Genomic DNA, 17,537 nt, shown 5'->3' on the forward strand with positions numbered 1-17,537 from the left:
ACTGCTTCCACCAGTGCTTTCTTACTTACCCCGCATTTATGGGTGTACCAGCCCTGTCTTTTCAATGGGCGGGCCCGTGTCTTAGCCCCATTGCGTCTAGTTGGAACATTGAACAAGTTGCTTATGGCCGTGGTCAAGTCACAAAAGATCCCAGACACCTCCTCAGGCCCTCCCTCAAGAGAGTCCAAGTTACATTGGGCTGTGGCCAGAAGTAGTGTTATAGCTGCAACCTTCTCCACGGATAGGGTGAGCTTTGCCCACTTCAGCCTCTTACCACAGTTCGAAACATATGTTGCCCCAAGTTTAGCGATGGTACGGGGCCTCAGGCCCTCTTTACCCTCCGACCACCAGGGAGTCAAAGCAAGAGAGAGCAGGTTGTGATCGCTCTCAACAGACGTGATAATTTCCATATCCCTCACCGAGCTCCATAAGTACACGTCAAGCAAGATGTAATCAATTCTTGACGTGTGGTTGGGCCTATTGTACATATGGGCTCCTGCCTTGTCAGAGCTTGACCTCCCATTGAGGGCCCTCAGGTCGAATTCCATACTAAGGGTGTTAATCTGAAGTGCCACTTCAGTCCACCTCTTAATCGGGGTTAGCTCTAGAACCGGAATCCCCCTCCTTTGGTCCTCCTCCTCCAAAACCATGGTGTCGTCCGAGCCCAAGGGCTCGAACGTACAATTTAAATCGCCCGCAACCAGGGTACATGATTTAAATGGATATGACCTTAGCAAGCCCTCCAGGAGAGCAATAGTGGGCGACTGTCTACCTCCCTTTGTGCCCCGAGCATAGATGTTATAAATATTCAAGATGGCGCGTCCCCGGGCATCTTTTAAGGTGATGTTAAGGAGATCAGGGCAATTGGTCTGGTGCTCCTCTACTCTACAATTTAAAGAAGTTGCCACCCAGATGAGGAGGCCACCCGAAGGGCGTCCCCTCCCCGATACCGGATAGACAGCAGAAATAGAGTAGGAAGAATATCCCACCTTATGGGTCGGCTCCCTGCTCTATGTCTCCTGGAAAATACAGATGGAATACTCTTCCACAAGAGCATTCCAGTCCGACAGGGCCAGCTTCCTGTCAATTCCTGCCACGTTCCAACTGAAAATCCTAAGGACTGGATCCGTTACAGCTGGAACGCGGCTGGGCACGACATCGCGGTGGCCATTGGTCCCGACCCGAACGAGAGGTCCACTGCCCTCTCCATAGTTACCCTGCCCCCCACCAGGTTCCTGGATGACAGATGGGACTATATGGTTTATTGTTGGGGTGGATAAGGTATTACATATGCCCTCTATGATAGACCGGGGCAAGCAGGTATCACTTGTATGAATCGGACTGTGAACTAAAATATCATCCATTTCACATGCCCGGGGTGGTCTAGTACGTGCAGTATTACAGTCCCCCTGGAGTCAATCGCAGTCATTTAGCCCTGACAGAATACCAAACCTGTTTCCCAAACGAATCCCCCATTCGTTAGATTGGGCACCTACTCCCCACCTATTCATCAAGGTGTCCCACTTTGGCCCTAAAATCTTGGGATACGTTACATTTTGCCGCTCACCGTAAAAGAATTTTAAGGTGAGGGGAACAATAGTGCCACTCCTACATTGGGGGGGGAGAATATTTAACAAAACATTGGGGAGAACAGCCGAATGGGAAAAGTTCACCACCACAGTCCCCTTTAAACTTTTTCGGTCTGCTCCCTATCCAGGCTGTTCTTCTGACCGATGTAATCTCCCCTGCTAATTGCTGTTTCCCTCCATGAGCCATCTGCATATTGCCTGACAGCCAGTGCAACGCCTTACTAGAGAGGGATGTAGGGGATTCTGGTTGCCCAGGTGCCAGCGGTGGAACGTTTGCCAATACCAGTACCAGAGGTGAAGCTTCTACCATTAATTGAGGAGAATCTGTTTCATGGCAAAATACTGGTTGGGCGGTGGATGTTGGCAAAACCTCCTCTCTTACTATTGTATGAATATCTACATTTGCTGGCACCTGACCAGGTGGAATAGTTGCCATCATACTTCTCTCTACCTCTACCACAGTTGGACCATTCTCCCCTGATGTACCTGTTAAATTTGAAACCAGGGTCACTATGTTGCCAACCTCCCCATTAACAATGTTCTGGATCCCACCGAGTTTTTTCACCTCTGCAGTGAGCTTATCAATTTTGGCCACCATTGGTTTTATAATGGCTTTGATTTTACACTCAATCATATCTGCTATTCTGAGAAATAGCTCGTCATCCATGATGTGCTTGGCACTGGCCTCCCCAGCATCCATATTCTTATCCTTAGTTTTCCGAGGAGGTGAAGCCCTTTTCTTCCTTAACCCTGAGCGTAACCCACCACGCTTGGGTAGGCTCTTTTTACATTTTCTGTCTAGCCTAGTTTCCTGCTCTACAGAGGAAAGATCATTTTCTAAGACCTGAACATGTATCTCTGGATCAGAATCAACATCACTTTCCAAATTAACCTCAGGGTCAATTTCTAGATTGACCGCTGGGAGTGTGCTTTGATCATACATCCCACTGGCATGGAGATCGGTCTCGGGGGCATCGCTACCTGCAGCCTGTAGGGATGTATCGGCCACAGTAAATAGCTGCTGGGATGGGCTTATAGGAGGGAATACTGGTGATTGGCTTTGTCCTAATGACTGACGCCTTTCGCAGTTAATTTTAGACACTACTTGGACCATATAATTATCCATCCTATTTGACGCGATTGGAGCTAGTTTTTTAGGCATATTACGCAGTTGCTAATTAGCACCCACAAGAATATAAGGGGTATTATGCCCTCAGACAAACAGTACTTAAATGGGAGAGGAAAGAGGCAAGCAAGTCAACAGTCCTTTTGTATAGAATAATAGGAGTAAATAAAATAGTCTTACAAACTGAGGATACTTCAGATGTGATAGTAGCAGAGTGGTCGGCCCAGTCCAGTCACGGCCAGTCTCGGACTGTCTAAGACTGTCCGCCCTTGGTCCGGGCTTCGTCTCGTGCCTCGTCCCGCACGCGTCCCGCTTCGCGGAGGAGCCCAGGCTGCTCTTGTAGCCCTCAACAGTCAAGGGGGCGTGGCTGCTGCGGGAAGAGGCTACAGCTGGTTCCAAAGCCTTGCAGTCCCGCAGCGGTAAAGCAGCAATCAACGGCACTCCGGGAGAGCGAGTGCGCGCTTGTGGCGTCCTTTCAAAGCCCCAGCAACAGGAAAGCCAACAGGACTCCTAGTCCCTCGCAAGTCCCAGCAACAAGGTCCGCAGCAAATAAGTTAGTGAGTGGCACCCGCGAAGCGGGTGCCGCGAAAGGTTATGGGCTCGGCAAATAAGGGGGCGTGGCCGCTTTGGGAAGAGGCTACAGCTGGTTCCAAAGCCTCGCAGTCCCGCAGCGGTAAAGCAGCAATCAACGGCACTCCGGGAGAGCGAGTGCGGCGCTTGTGGCGTCCTTTCAAAGCCCCAGCAACAGGAAAGCCAACAGGACTCCTAGTCCCTCGCAAGTCCCAGCAACAAGGTCTGCAGCAAATAAGTTAGTGAGTGGCACCCGCGAAGCGGGTGCCGCGAAAGGTTATGGGCTCGGCAAATAAGGGGGCGTGGCCGCTGCGGAAAGAGGCTACAGCTGGTTCCAAAGCCTCGCAGTCCCGCAGCGGTAAAGCAGCAATCAACGGCACTCCGGGAGAGCGAGTGCGGCGCTTGTGGCATCCTTTCAAAGCCCCAGCAACAGGAAAGCCAACAGGACTCCTAGTTCCTCGCAAGTCCCAGCAACAAGGTCTGCAGCAAATAAGTTAGTGAGTGGCACTCCTAATACATATCATACCTCGCTTGTATGGTAGGCCTAGCACCCATTACAGGAAAAGCACCAAAACACAACATGGACAAATCTAATTTTTTGCTCTACATACTGAATTGTGTATTGTGGGCCCTTGCTCAGCCAGCATCAAGGGAAACCTCTAAAACCTGCACATTTATGAATTCTAGACAACCAGGGGAGTCCTGGGCTGTGTGACAAGTGTGGTCCCCAACAGGTATTTCTACCCAAAAGCTTGACTATAAAACTAATTTTCCTCACATTTCTATGAGGTAAACTTCTGGAATCTGTGTGGAGCTACAAATTCCCTAGAATTCCCCCAAGCCACACAATAAAAATAGTACCACACTTGTGTGGGTAGGCCTAGTGCCTGTGATAGAAAAAGGCCCAAAACACAACATGGACGCATCATATTTTTCCACTGAAAACGGACTCTTTTTTGCAATTTGGTAGCTGGGTATTTTCGGCCCTAGCACAACCAGCACTTAGAGAAAACTTGCAAACCGGCAAATTTTTGAAAACTAGAAACCTTGGATAGTCTAGGGGTGCATGAGTTGTGTCGTTCTCATTAGGTAATTTTACCCAGAATCCCTTGCAAACCCTCAAATTTTGACCCAAAAAACTAACATTTTCCGAACGTTTCTGTGACAAGCGTGTTAGTATTTGCAGGGGAGCCACACATTTCCAACCCCCTGAAGTTCCCATATGTCTTCCGATAAGAAGTGTACCCCAGTTGTGAGGGTGGGCCAAGAGACCTCAACGCAAAATACCCTAAAGCGATGCGTGGAGAGATCAGGAATAGGTGTAGCTGCGGTATTTGGGGCCATGCTTGGCTACCATCCATGGAAACCTACCAACAATGCACATTTGTTAAAAGTAGACACCCAGGATGTTGCAAGGTGGTCGCCTTGCATGGATTCCATGAGGTTTTCCTACATAGAATGCCCTACAAACCTCACATTTTCACTAGACTCACACATTTTTCTTAGAGTTTTGTGATGGAGCCTTCCAGAATCCGCAGCAGTCATCCACAAAGACGCCATTTCTACTGACTGTCCTAAACCTGTCTAAATCTTCCTTCAAAAACACTTGGTCCTACATAGAAGGCAAAAGTATAGTTCTAAACTGGTAGGTGGGTGTGTGTGTCTGAGATGTATGTGACAAATTTTAAAGTACAAACAGTATTAAAGCACTTAGTTTCTCGATGCTGCTGCAGCATTCGACATAGATACTAAAAAAGTATTACTTCAAGATACCACGTATGCAATATTACAACATACTTCATGCGACAAATGGTGCAGCACAGCGAGCAAAGTTGTTGTACTGCGTCACTTGAGGGAGCACAACTCTACCACATCTTCAAATATCCTCTTCCATGTTGCTGATGCACTGTGTGCTGCTTTGAGCAAAAACAGACACCTTTGTGCCGTGGTGCAAGGGTGCTTGAGTTATGGCTATGGTAGTTTTGTGCAGGAAGTGTCCTCTTCCTGCATTAAATACCACCATTTGAGGATTTCTCCTCAAAGAAAAAGTAATTTTTCCTTTTTACGCCAGTGTCAGATGGGCACCAGGTATTTCCATGTGTCCATGTTTAAAAATCTTTTATATTTGGGTTTGCGTCAAAAACAAGGCTGGATGCACGTGCCCACCCATCGACCACCCACGGAACGTCTCTATAACACGCAGTGCACTGCATTTCCTTTTTTTTTTTTACAAAACAACACAAATAGCTATTGCTTTGCTTTATAAAATCACAACCAAGGACTTTGCGTCGGTATGCTTTAAAAAAGACACTCAAACACTTTGCTAACTCTTTGTATGTCTGATCCATATTTAGTTACTAAAGACAAGCAGTGTAGGTGTTTGGCACAGTGGATAAAACCGTGTGCATTTGTGGAGGCAATATTTGTTGTAAAATATCAGGGTAATAAACACTAATAACATGCCCATTATGTGGACCCACAAACTCCCTGGTGGCCCAGTAGATAAGGGCCACTTTTTCTCCTCTTGGGTGACCCAGAGAATGCATGAGTGCCATTTTGTTGTCCCCTCCATGGGGTACAAGCATGCCTCCACAGGGGGAACATACATTTAGAAATATTTTTTTTTAATGCCCATGCCTCATGGAGGCCGGCCACCCCCAAAATACATGAATATATGTCCTCCATTTTATTTTCCACTGTGGGCCTGATTGTGGTCACCATGGGGTCGCAATCTCACCCCGGGTAAAAACAAACATATCATTCGAATAAAAGGCCCCTCATGAGGTTGGACCATATAGCGCAGGCAGGAGGGCAAACCCCAAAACAAAGAAATCTGTAGCTGCCATGTTTTTTTTCCCATAGGGGCTCAATCACGCAGCCTAGGGGAACATTTTTCTAACTGAGCCACAATCTGGGTTGCCCAATGTCCGGGGAGGTGCAATCCCTGAAAATCACATCACTTCCTGGCGTCCAGTGGATCCTGGTGGTGGATCGCTGTGCATCCCTGATTCACGAGCAGGGAATATTTCGAGAAAGGCATTGCTGGAAAGGGGAGACACTCCCCTTTCCAGCAACCAGGACCAAAATCCCCACGGACTCCTCCCCAGTGTCGTCTAATGGGCGTAGGGCTCAATGGGGAGGTAGTGTGGGCATCAGCTATTGGCTGATTCCCGCACTGAAAGGATTAACAGATTCTGCTGCATTGAGATGCGTTTGCTGCGTAAGAATGATATCGGACTTCTTGGAACCCAAAAAGGTAAGCATCTTTTTGCGTTTGATGTAGTGGGTTATATCGATGACATTAACAGTTTAAATTGCCATATTCACTGTTAGATATTGTGCAATGTAGAACCTCCAAACAAGGGTGGGGAAGAAACCTGGAGAATCCTATCCAGGGAAAAAGAATGCAAAAAGAATGAGGGCCGCAGGGCCAATTGTGCACAGGAGTCTAGTTGACTTAGGCGAGTTAAAGACGGGCCAGAAAATCTGGGAGGATGATACCAAGTTAACTTTCACAGGAAGTAACAGTCATCCATAAGTGCCCACCACTCAAAAGGAAGATGATGAATGGGACATTAACGATCCGAAGATAGTAATGAGAAGAGTGATCCCTTGGGCTGGCATCTTATGCGTGCACCTGTCGATTGTCATTTACAGCTTATGAGGGGACCTTGATCTATCCCTTCCTGGGGCCTACTCTTCTGCCTGTTTTCTCTGTCAGTCTTGTCTCCTATTGAAGCTCTCCAGGGTGGGGGGTGGGTCTGTGGGTTGCTTGGAATACACTGGACTCAGATGGGGTAGTATCCATATACTGGTGTCATGCCTCATCATTCTCCAACACCAGAGCTCCAGTTCTGCCGGTTCGTGGAACTCTTTTGTCTTATCATTGATGGTGACCAGCACAATCGCTAGTTCCTGCAGTAGTAGTGTAGGTTGAGTTTTTTAAGTGCCAGGAGTAGGGCCAGGAATATCTTCTGAATAATGTGTCTCTCATAGGTGAAATCTGCCTAAAAAGTAATTGTGCTGCTGTGAAACTGCCAGGGACTGTATTTCCTACGTTCAGGGAGGGTTACCCTCACCTACTAGTGTCGAAGGAGGCAAGCAACTGTCAGGCGAGGTGCTTCTCAGGTAGTCATAGGGTGTGCTGTAGTCTGATGGCATACTCAAATTCCAGAAGTGGCAGAAAGGACAGACCCAGCAGCCTCAGGATGAAAGTTTGGAGGTACAGTGAAACATATTGTGTGTCTTCTGTTTCTGTGACACCGAAAATATGAATATTATTCCTGCAACTGCTGTCCTCTAAGTTGGTAAGTTTCTTCTGGGTGTTCAACAGCTCAGTACTCAATGTCATGGTTTCCGTCACTCTTAGATCCAGATAGTGTATTCTGTGATCTGTGGAATCCACCTGTTGTCCCAGCTAGGACAGATCTCCTTTCAGTAATTTAAGTTCATTATTCGTCTTGTCCATGGAATGTTCCACAGTGGCTATCTAGGCTTAAATGGCTTTAAATTCAATCATCATGGAGTGCAAGGTTACTCCTGACATTGCACTTATTGAAGCTATGGGCATTACCTTTTTGTTTATGTAGCCTCAGCAAAAGTCAGTTGTCGGACCGTCTTACCAGAAGACATGAGGGCCATGGGCAGGTTGAGTGGCAAAGGATTTTGTCAGCTTTCAGCACCCAAGAAAAGGATCAAACTACCAGGAGCCTGCAGTCAGCATCTCTCAGAGGGAAGTAGTAAAGAGGATCAAGCCACACAGAGTAAGTGAGATTAAGAAAGAGGGGGAGGACCATATAATATTTGCTGAACAGTCCAATTTAAAATGCCGACTGTAGATGGTCTCTGCCGTGGTGCCCAGTATGGAGACAAAATAGCTGTGCAGGGGTCTACCAAGGTCTAGGCAAGCACTCCAATGTCCTCTATAGAGGCGGACCACATCAAATATCACAGAAGTAGCAGCGGAGTAGCTGTGGGCCAGCGAAACAGCCACACCCGAGAGGCTAGGGTATCACACAGACAGGGAGAGGAGTTGGCCTAACGGGTAGGGCGCTCGACCTCGGACCTGGGGATCTGGGTTCGAGTCTCAGTAACGACGCCCAAACCTCCTGTGATTCTGGGCAAATCACTTAATCTCCCCGTGCCTAAAATGAAAGTGTGTCCTCATGTAACGTAACTGGAAAATATGTAAAGCGCTCTGATACCTGATTCGTTTCGGGTCTAGTTCGCGCTATATAAAACTCTGCAAAAAAATAAGAATAAAAAACACCATGTAGGAGCAGGACAGTGCCCCAGTGACCAAATAATGTTGTGGTGCATAGTCCGAATGCGGAGGGCCATTGGGCGCCGGCACTGATAGCGCTCAGCCTAACTTGCAAGGATCGCTGTCCACCAGTCACGCCACAGGTCTGGTTGGTGCAGACACACACAGCCAGCTATGGCTCCTAAGTAGTAGGAGCACTACCTGGTCAGGTGTGGCGGATCATAGGTGTACAGCAGCTGTATCCAGCAACAGGACCAGGAGCTGCACTAGTGAGCCACCTTCTGCCTGTTATTTGGATTCTTCTGTTACAATCTGGATAAGGTCTAGAGCTGCAGGTAAGTCATTAGTTTGTGCTAGAACTGATGAAGTTGTGGCATCACTTTCAAGCTTGCAACAGAGGATATTATTTTTTCTCACCACCAGATAGCTCTCACTTATTTGTAATTATGATTATCAGGGCAGACCTTGTGTCTGCCTAGTACCTTGATAAACTGTCAAACCATATACTGACCAGGTTTAGTATAAATGGGAATTATCCTGTGATGCTTCTTTGGACATGGAAGGTTATATATATATATATATTTTCAAAAGGTGTCTAACATTATTATAGGCACATTCAAGGCAACATCACTTGATATTATAAAGTTGCGGACAGATAACGTGGTGAAGCTGGAGGGGAAGATGGGAAAGCTTCAGAAAAGAGTGAAAATCATTCGGTGTTGTGTGTGTATCATATGTTCGTGTACCACATGTGATATTTAACAAATGAATTTATGAAAATATCTCATAGTAATCTAAAGCATATTATGTTTGTGTATAAAGGTATGTGCTTATATTTTGAAGCACATTGCACTTCTCCAAATAACAATTTATAATTCTCAAAATAGCGTGCTTCTCCCAAGCATAGGACTACGGGTGGTTTTTCTAACGCAGTGCAGTTATGACTAAGTAACTTATAATTTCCTTTTTAATTATTTACCTTTTTTACTTTTGGTGGAGAATTTCCAGCATGAAGACATTTTGACAGTTTATAGCTGCATGATATCAGACTTCTCCCACCTCTGCACCTACATGCAGACGCATTCTTCACTAACCGCTAATGCGAGGGTCATAATCTGTGGGCTCTGTTTCATCCAGGACAATCAGTGTTTAGACTGAATGGAAATAAAGGCTTTGTGTACATAGAGTGCATACATATAGAAACATTGTTATGTGATGGTAACTGTTGTAGTAATGTTTGGTTGTGTTATATATAGAGGAAAGTTGTTTGAGAGAAAGGCCTAGTTGGAATATGTAGCTTGTATTTTTGGTGTGTGATCTGGGGCAGGAAGTGTTACATGAACCTTAACAATCGATTCAGTGATCTTGTTCTCAACGTCATAGAACTGCCCACTATACAGGCCCCAGAACTTATGTTATACAGGGGAGGGCCTAGAACGCCCCTCACAGGAAAAGCCTATAAATCAATGGAGTGAATTTTGTGTTGCAATGCGACATGTGAGAAATTAAAAAAATAAACATATTTATTATTTTCTTTTTTAAAGGTTCGCTAAAAGGCCGTGCTGAAATGTTTGACTCAAGCATCCGAATAAAAAATGTAACAAGGAAAGATTCCGCAATGTATCGATGTGAAGTTACCACTGCGGCAGGCTACGTGGAAGAAGTGGAGGTTGATTTGACAGTGCTTGGTAAAACATTTCACCTTTTCTATATTTGTAACAAAGATGGTCCTTGGAAGGCGAGGGGAAATCCATTCTCTATGAGCACCTTAGCAAAACAGCTGCATGCCACAGTTCAGCAATTCCATGCCGTCAGGTCCCAGCAGATTGTCATGTCCATCTCTTATTACCAGTTGCCCTGACAGTCTCTTAGCTCTAACTGATCATTCTGAGCAAAGGGACTGGCCAACTGACTCTAACTAGACAAAAAAGTCACTTCTTGTGTTGGACTGCACAGCTGTCCTCTGGGTTTCCCTGGTGCTGTTTCTGTAGTTAACGTTTCTAACCCGACAGCAGCTGGGGACACAATAGACCCAGTAGCATTGGTCAGCCACACAATTTCTCCTGTGTTTTGCATCCATCTTCCATGTAGTCATCTCCTCCGATAGGCACTTGACATATCAACTGCGGATTCGGGGGAGGTGAGGTTGCACCTCTCCAAACTGCCATCACTTGTATACGTCTTTTTACTCTATTCTGTTTTGCACGCAGTTCTGGGTACAAGAATGTATGAGTATATTTTCTTGATCGGCCAGTTCTCTCCTAGGATGTGATCACGCTGATCCCTAATGTAGCCTGGCACTAGTGACAAAGGAAGATGAATTTGTGAGACAAGAATGATTACAGAGAAACCTTTTTATTCCCTCCTTAAATTATGTAAAGTAGCATAATCCCCAAATGTACAAAAGAACATTCCAAAGAGGAATGGCATGAAGACCAAAAGAAACTTTGTCCTGTATTAGATCTCTCATAAAGATATTTCCCTTAGGGCACAGGTGGTTAGCAGGGTCATACATCATGATACAATGTTTAAGATAAATGGTACAGTTTTGAAGAAATCCTCTCCTAAAATTGCAAGTCTGTGCTGTTAAGATTATACCCCAGCTAGCCAAGATACCCTGTTGAAGGTCCTGCTGCATTACCTGCCAAACTGGTTGCAGCTACGGAAAGGTCTGAATGACAGATGAGCTAGTACAATTGTGGAATTGTCAGCACGTCTTGGATCAGAGACTAGAAGGATTCTGGCACCTTAACCAATTTTTCCCATGCTTCCTCTGTCATTATCATACTGCAACCGTTGCAAACAAAATCATAAGGTGTAAAGGCACCGCAAGGGAATAATGCAAGCTCCTGCCGAGCAGCGGGCCCCAAACACTTCAGAGGGCACCCATTCAACACAAGACCAATGAATATCTATGAAATACATGAGGATAAGGGCCCCTAGTCATATTTTGCACGGGGGAGTATCATCTTGCCTTCCACCACTGGGACTATAAGTACCATTATTGGCCATGTGAGAGTTCAGCTATAGGTTTCGGTCGTACAGTGTCAGGCGCTCACACAGTGCTAACTGGAGTAATGATGATGAATAGAATTAGAGAAGGTTTAAACGGTGCATACAGTATAGAGGGAAACCTAAGAGCCTCTCAAATGTGATCAGACGTAGAGACGTCTAGACACTTGAAAACAATGAACAACAGGTACTGTGCACGCGTATGGTAAAGTCGTATTCGGTGATACAAAATTCAGAAAACAAAGAGGAACATGAATATCGTTAAATGATTTAAGAATGGTCAGTTGTTGGGTTCAGTGTTGATTCTTTATTTCTTAGTCTTGTTATTAAAGCAAAAGCCATCCGACACGTGTTTCGTCCTCAGGGTACAACCTGTGACTCATCAGGGCTGTAAGACATATTGTGATAAAGAGAAAGAAAAAGAAAACAAATATCGGACTTGTAGCAGCAGTCCAAATTAAAAACTGTAAAAACATTTGAGGACACCAAAAACAGATCGCTCAGGAGGTGAAAACACGAAGAACAACTCTCAATAAGTGATCATGGTGGTTAGTGCGAAAATAAATGAAAACAAAAACAGTGAAACAGCGTGCATAATCGGGACGAGCATGCACCAAAACTGTGAGCGAACTGATGAGGTAACTGATTTAGAAAATGAATAGGAAAACTAGGTGAGATATAAGAAATATATCATATCTTCTGTCGAAAACAACGTCAATTATCAGTGAATGTGCGTTTATTGTGATTAGACAAAGTGTCTAGAGAGTTCAAAAAGAACGCTCTATATGCCAGAAAAAATGCAAGACGGTGAGTATACCGTGCGTGTGTACATGCAAACGAGTAGTGACTAGGTGTTTGGCAGACAATAGCCTATTTGGTTACTAAAAGGCGTGGAGTTCAAAATAACACATGCTCACGGTAGAGACCGTACGTAGTCGACAAATGACAATGTGCTGATATAACGGTGCGCGTGACTTGGCAAAACAAGGGTCCAAAATTATATAGGACAACATACATGAATCATGACATTTAGGCAACATAAGCGCGAGGAAAAAAAGTCTTAAAAAAACTCACTAAAATGTCATTGCTGTATGAAAACATACTAATGATAAATGGAAATGGAGATAGAACAATTGTCAAGCCCGAAAGGCATTGGGAATATGCAGATTCAATGGAGTAAAACATCAAGAAAATGATAAGAATTTCGAACACTCACTAGCGAAAGAATTACAATCAGTTACCACGTCACATATCATACTTTAAAATGCAAACTATGCACCGAGTATGATCCCCAAAGAGTAAGGCAAGTAAGAGTTACCTGAGAGGCGTAACGAAAATCTGTAAGTGAAAAACCAAACAAAAACGGGGTTGTAAAAGGACCACAATCGTGGAGAAATCGAAATACCAGCATGGGACAAAATTAAGGGGGGTGTACGTATTGGGGTTGAAGCACCTACCGGGGACAGTGTTCGGAACAACTGAAATGAATTTTTTATTTGGACTGCTGCTACAAGTCCAATATTTGTTTTCTTTTTCTTTCTCTTTATCACAATATGTCTTACAGCCCTGATGAGTCACAGGTTGTACCCTGATGACGAAACACGTGTCGGCTGGCTTTTGCTTTAATAACAAGACTAAGAAATAAAGAATCAACACTGAACCCAACAACTGACCATTCTTAAATCATTTAATGATATTCATGTACCTCTTTGTTTTCTGAATTTTGTATCACCGAATACGACTTTACCATACGTGTGCACAGTACCTGTTGACCATTATTGGCCATGGCTACCCAGCAATTCTTTGATTTTAAATCAACAGGGATCACAAAGCATTGGAGTGGGGTCCAAGAGCTAGACTGAGAATTGCTCTGGTGAGTCCTCTTTGCAAGCGTAATTGGGGAATGAAAGTACTTATTCAGGTGCTCACAGACACTGTAGTTGTACCCAAAATGCATACAGAATCTGTGAAGCTTAGTGGCACTTGTAATCCTAATAAAATGTTTTTCTTTATTTTGCCCCTTTGAAGTTGCATGTCTACATTAACCACCATAGCCATTTGAGCACTGGTGGAAGTAGATTTCATTAAAAGCAAAGAAACAGGACAAATTAAATAGGGAAGGGTCACTAACTTCCAGATGCATGCAAGGCTAGTGATTTGAATGTAAATACAACTATGGGTGATAATTCCCAGATAACTAGTACTGGCTGGTATACAAGCAAAGTAAATTTAACAAAATATCCAATATCAAAGTGAGTCTTAACAGCATTTAATGGGATTGTTTCTCCTTTGCTATGTCTTCTCTTTCAAGTGTAGTAAATTACATCCCTTTCAAATAGATGGGGGCATAGGACCTGGCACTGCTTGATAGGTCTTAATCTTTGAAAAATATCATTACCAACACTGAATAAATACACCTCTGGAGGCTTAAAAATGGAAATAAAATAACTTGAAGTTTGAGTCTCTCACCTGAGCCTCTGATGCAGACACGAAGGGACCCAGTACCCTACAGTACACTCGATTTTGAATAACGGCTTTTGGTAAGTAACGTAAATAAATACTTTTTTGTCTGTGCCTCTAGAACATTTTAATAAATGGATAGATAGATTGGAACACACTGTGAAAGCATTTGTAAGCCAGCTGATCACTTAAGCGACAAGTAGTCATGTCCATTGTTTCTTATTTGCATCTATGAGGAGATTCATGCCCCTGGTGAAAGGACATTCAGTGTGTGGGTGGCATAATATTGGTGGTTTTGGACCATAAGTGGTCCTTCACAGTCATCCTGGCACATGTTTCTAACCTACAAAAAAATCTTAGATTTCACCCGAAGAATGAAGATGTATTAAATTACTTGCAGCAAGCAAAACTGAGAGTAGAGCCTCCTTTATCAATTGCTCGCTCTTTTCATTTGTCATATCAGACAACAAATAGGAATCCTCCCTCTTGCTCATCTTTAGAACTTTGTGACTTAAAAGAAGTCTACTAAGTTGCCTGTTGTGGACCAATTTTCGAATGACGTTTTTGTGAGGATTAACATGAAAACTGGATTGCTCTTTCAACTTAGAAAATGAGTTGTTATAGTCACGAAAGCCTACACAATTCAGGGAGATAAATGCATGAATTATTGCAGTAGCTGTGACAGGAAAAAATGATCCTTATTAAGTAGAAAGACACAAGTGAGTTAAGTATCTTTTGGTTAATAAAACTATCCACTTTACCCTCTAGAGACAATTATTACAAATGTACTAATAAACCAGTGAAAATTCAAACTGCATTGCATTATATCATGGACTTCACTTTCCTTCTTTCCTGCCTCATCAAAATAAAATGAAAGAAATAGTGATTTCTTCTTTATGTGGGATTTAGAACTTGATGAACTAGAGTACATATTAATGACTTGCAGTAACATTTAGTAAGTTCATAGTTATCAATCTTATCACATACATTGCTCTTTTAAACTACATTATTTTTTGCTTGAGCATAGTCCTACTTAGGAGAGTATTGCACTGATCTAATAATGTTAATAATTAATAATGATAATGCATGAGGTAAGCAACATAAAGTACTCAGTTGACACCAAAACCTATGTTAAAGGTAGTTATGTTATTTGAACTTGTATGGCGCGCCGCTACCCCAAAGGGTTTCCCAGCGCCATCCTGAAAGGAAAGTGAGAAACAGGGGATTACTGATTAAACAGCCAAATTTTCAGACCTCTACGAAAATTCCCATAGACTGTTTCCTTTCGTAAAGACAGTGGGAGGGAGTTCCACAGGGAGGGACCTAGGTAGGAGAAAGACCGACCACCCATGTGCGACAGTCTGATTCTGAGAACTGAAAATATCACCTGAGATATAGAACGGAGAGAGCGCCCTGGTATGCAAGGATGAACTAAGGATTGAAGATAATGAGGGGCTGTGCCAGATTTGATCTTAAACATGCATTTCAGGCTTTGTATTTAATGCAACTATCTACCCTGAGCCAATGAAGATCACGTAAAAAACCCAAGATAGAAGCAAACCTACGAATCTGACAGAGCAGTCTGGCAGCTGCATTCTGCACCACCTGCAATTTTTGTGTCACGTCTTTGTTAACACCCAGATTCAAAACGTTACCGTAGTCCAGCCTGTAAGTAACAAGGGCTTGGACTACGGTTCTCTGAGAGGGACAGGGCAGCATCCAGAGAATTTTCTTAAGCCATTTAAGGATGATGAAGTAAATCGAGGCCACCTTAACGACTTGCTGTTTCACTGACAGCTGATCATTAATGATGAACCCTAGATTGCAGACTTGATGAGTCGGCTGGGATAGAGCGCCCATTTCTGACTGCCGGTGTTGGGGACCCCAGAGATCTTTTCTTTTCCCTAAAATCAGGACTTCAGTTTTTTTGCTGTTTCATTTTAGCAAGTTCATTTGCACCCAGGATGCAATTTTAGGCAAACCAAGTAGAAGAGCAGATGACTCCGATTCTTGCACAGTGGAGATGGAAAAAATTATCTGGGTATCATCTGCGTAGGAAAATAAAGATAGTCCTGCCTCTACAGCAGTCCTCGCCAAAGGTCTAACATACATGTTAAATAACAGAGGGCTTAAGGCCGATCTTTGGGGTACTCCGTACAAGGATGAGTGGGTTTTGGAGTTGGCCGATGAAGAAAAGCCCTGGAACCTACGGTTGACCAAAATGGAGACAAGCCATTTAAGTGCAGGGCTGTCAATGCCCAGAGATTGCAAAACTTTCAATAACATGGTGTGTGACACCGTGTCTAATGTGGCGCTCAGATCGAGTAAAATGAGTGCCATCGTCTCCCCATTATCAATAAGGTGTTGGAGCATTTTGGTACCTCCTAGAAGAGTTGTTTTTGTAGAGAAACCTGCTCTAAACCCGGATTGTGAAGAGTGTAGGAGATTTTGATATTCAATGAAGTGGGAAACCTCAGAGTTAAGATGCCTTTCCAGAACTTTTGAAAAGGCCGGAAGGAGTGAAATATGCCTAAAATTAGAAGGTTGAGAAGGATCATCATTAGCCTTCTTTAGAAGTGGAAGAACCATACCATGCTTCCATTCAGGCTGGACTATTGCTTCTTGTAGGGAAGCATTTAGAAGTTCCATGATTAACATAAGTGAAGGCAGCTCAAGCTGCTTTAGCACAGGAATGGGAAGAAGATCACTAGGTGAACCAGATTTTAGGCTACCCAAGAGTTGCCTAAAAGATCCATAGTGGACGGATGAAGAAGGTAAGACGATGAGCGGTCGCGATACGAGATTTTTTCTATACACCGCAAGCTATAACAATAACACAGATTCTGTGTGGTCGGAGATAGGACATATTAAGCCTGATAAAGACTAATTAACTTAGAGACTATTGGAGAAAGGACTTCTACAACATCTCGCCGAGTAAAATTTGGACAACAAACTATCCAATTTTGTTGTTTTTTATATAGATTCCTAACGAATTGCAGGATACTACGAAATGAGATACCGGAAGGTCTTTATTCTGTGAAGGAAGGCCCAGCATAGGCATCTTTACAAACTACTGCCCACTAAGCACACCAGTAATCCCAGAGAATACAATACAGAAAGTGATTACAGAATATATTCCCCCCCCACCCGTCATAAAGTAACAAATAACAAGTCCTGAAGAAGATGGATTTAAAATAACTACACCATTGAAACGTACGTCGACCAGAGAGAGAATGCGACACCCCAGCTATCAGCACAGCAATCGAGGGTCGATTGTATCACCCGGTTCTTCCATCTGTGCATGCAATGTTGTACTGGGGTGTAGAGTGTGAATGTATTGAGTGCAAGGGATATGTTTGCAGAGTTGAGAGAGGTGTGAGTATGTGTGGGGATGTGTTGAATTAATTTGATATTATTTGATTGTATGTAATTTCAATAGTGCCGAAATTATTTGTATTTATGCTACAGCATCATTTGAAAGATGATACCAGTCACACTTTTGTAATTGAAAATATAT

General features: G+C 43.8%; 1 protein-coding gene across 2 annotated transcripts in view; it reads left to right on the forward strand.

The window, feature by feature from the left end:
* JAM2 (junctional adhesion molecule 2) overlaps positions 1 to 17,537 on the forward strand; it is a 314,246-nt gene that overhangs the window by 195,297 nt on the left and 101,412 nt on the right. For both annotated transcript variants that reach the window (XM_078658366.1, XM_078658365.1), the window contains exon 4: positions 10,093 to 10,236. In XM_078658366.1, coding sequence (XP_078514492.1) covers positions 10,093 to 10,236 — 144 coding nt within the window. The remainder of the gene's footprint in view (positions 1 to 10,092; positions 10,237 to 17,537) is intronic.

The sequence above is a fragment of the Lissotriton helveticus genome, chromosome 8, assembly GCF_964261635.1.
Source record: "Lissotriton helveticus chromosome 8, aLisHel1.1, whole genome shotgun sequence".
NCBI classification, from domain to species: domain Eukaryota; kingdom Metazoa; phylum Chordata; class Amphibia; order Caudata; family Salamandridae; genus Lissotriton; species Lissotriton helveticus.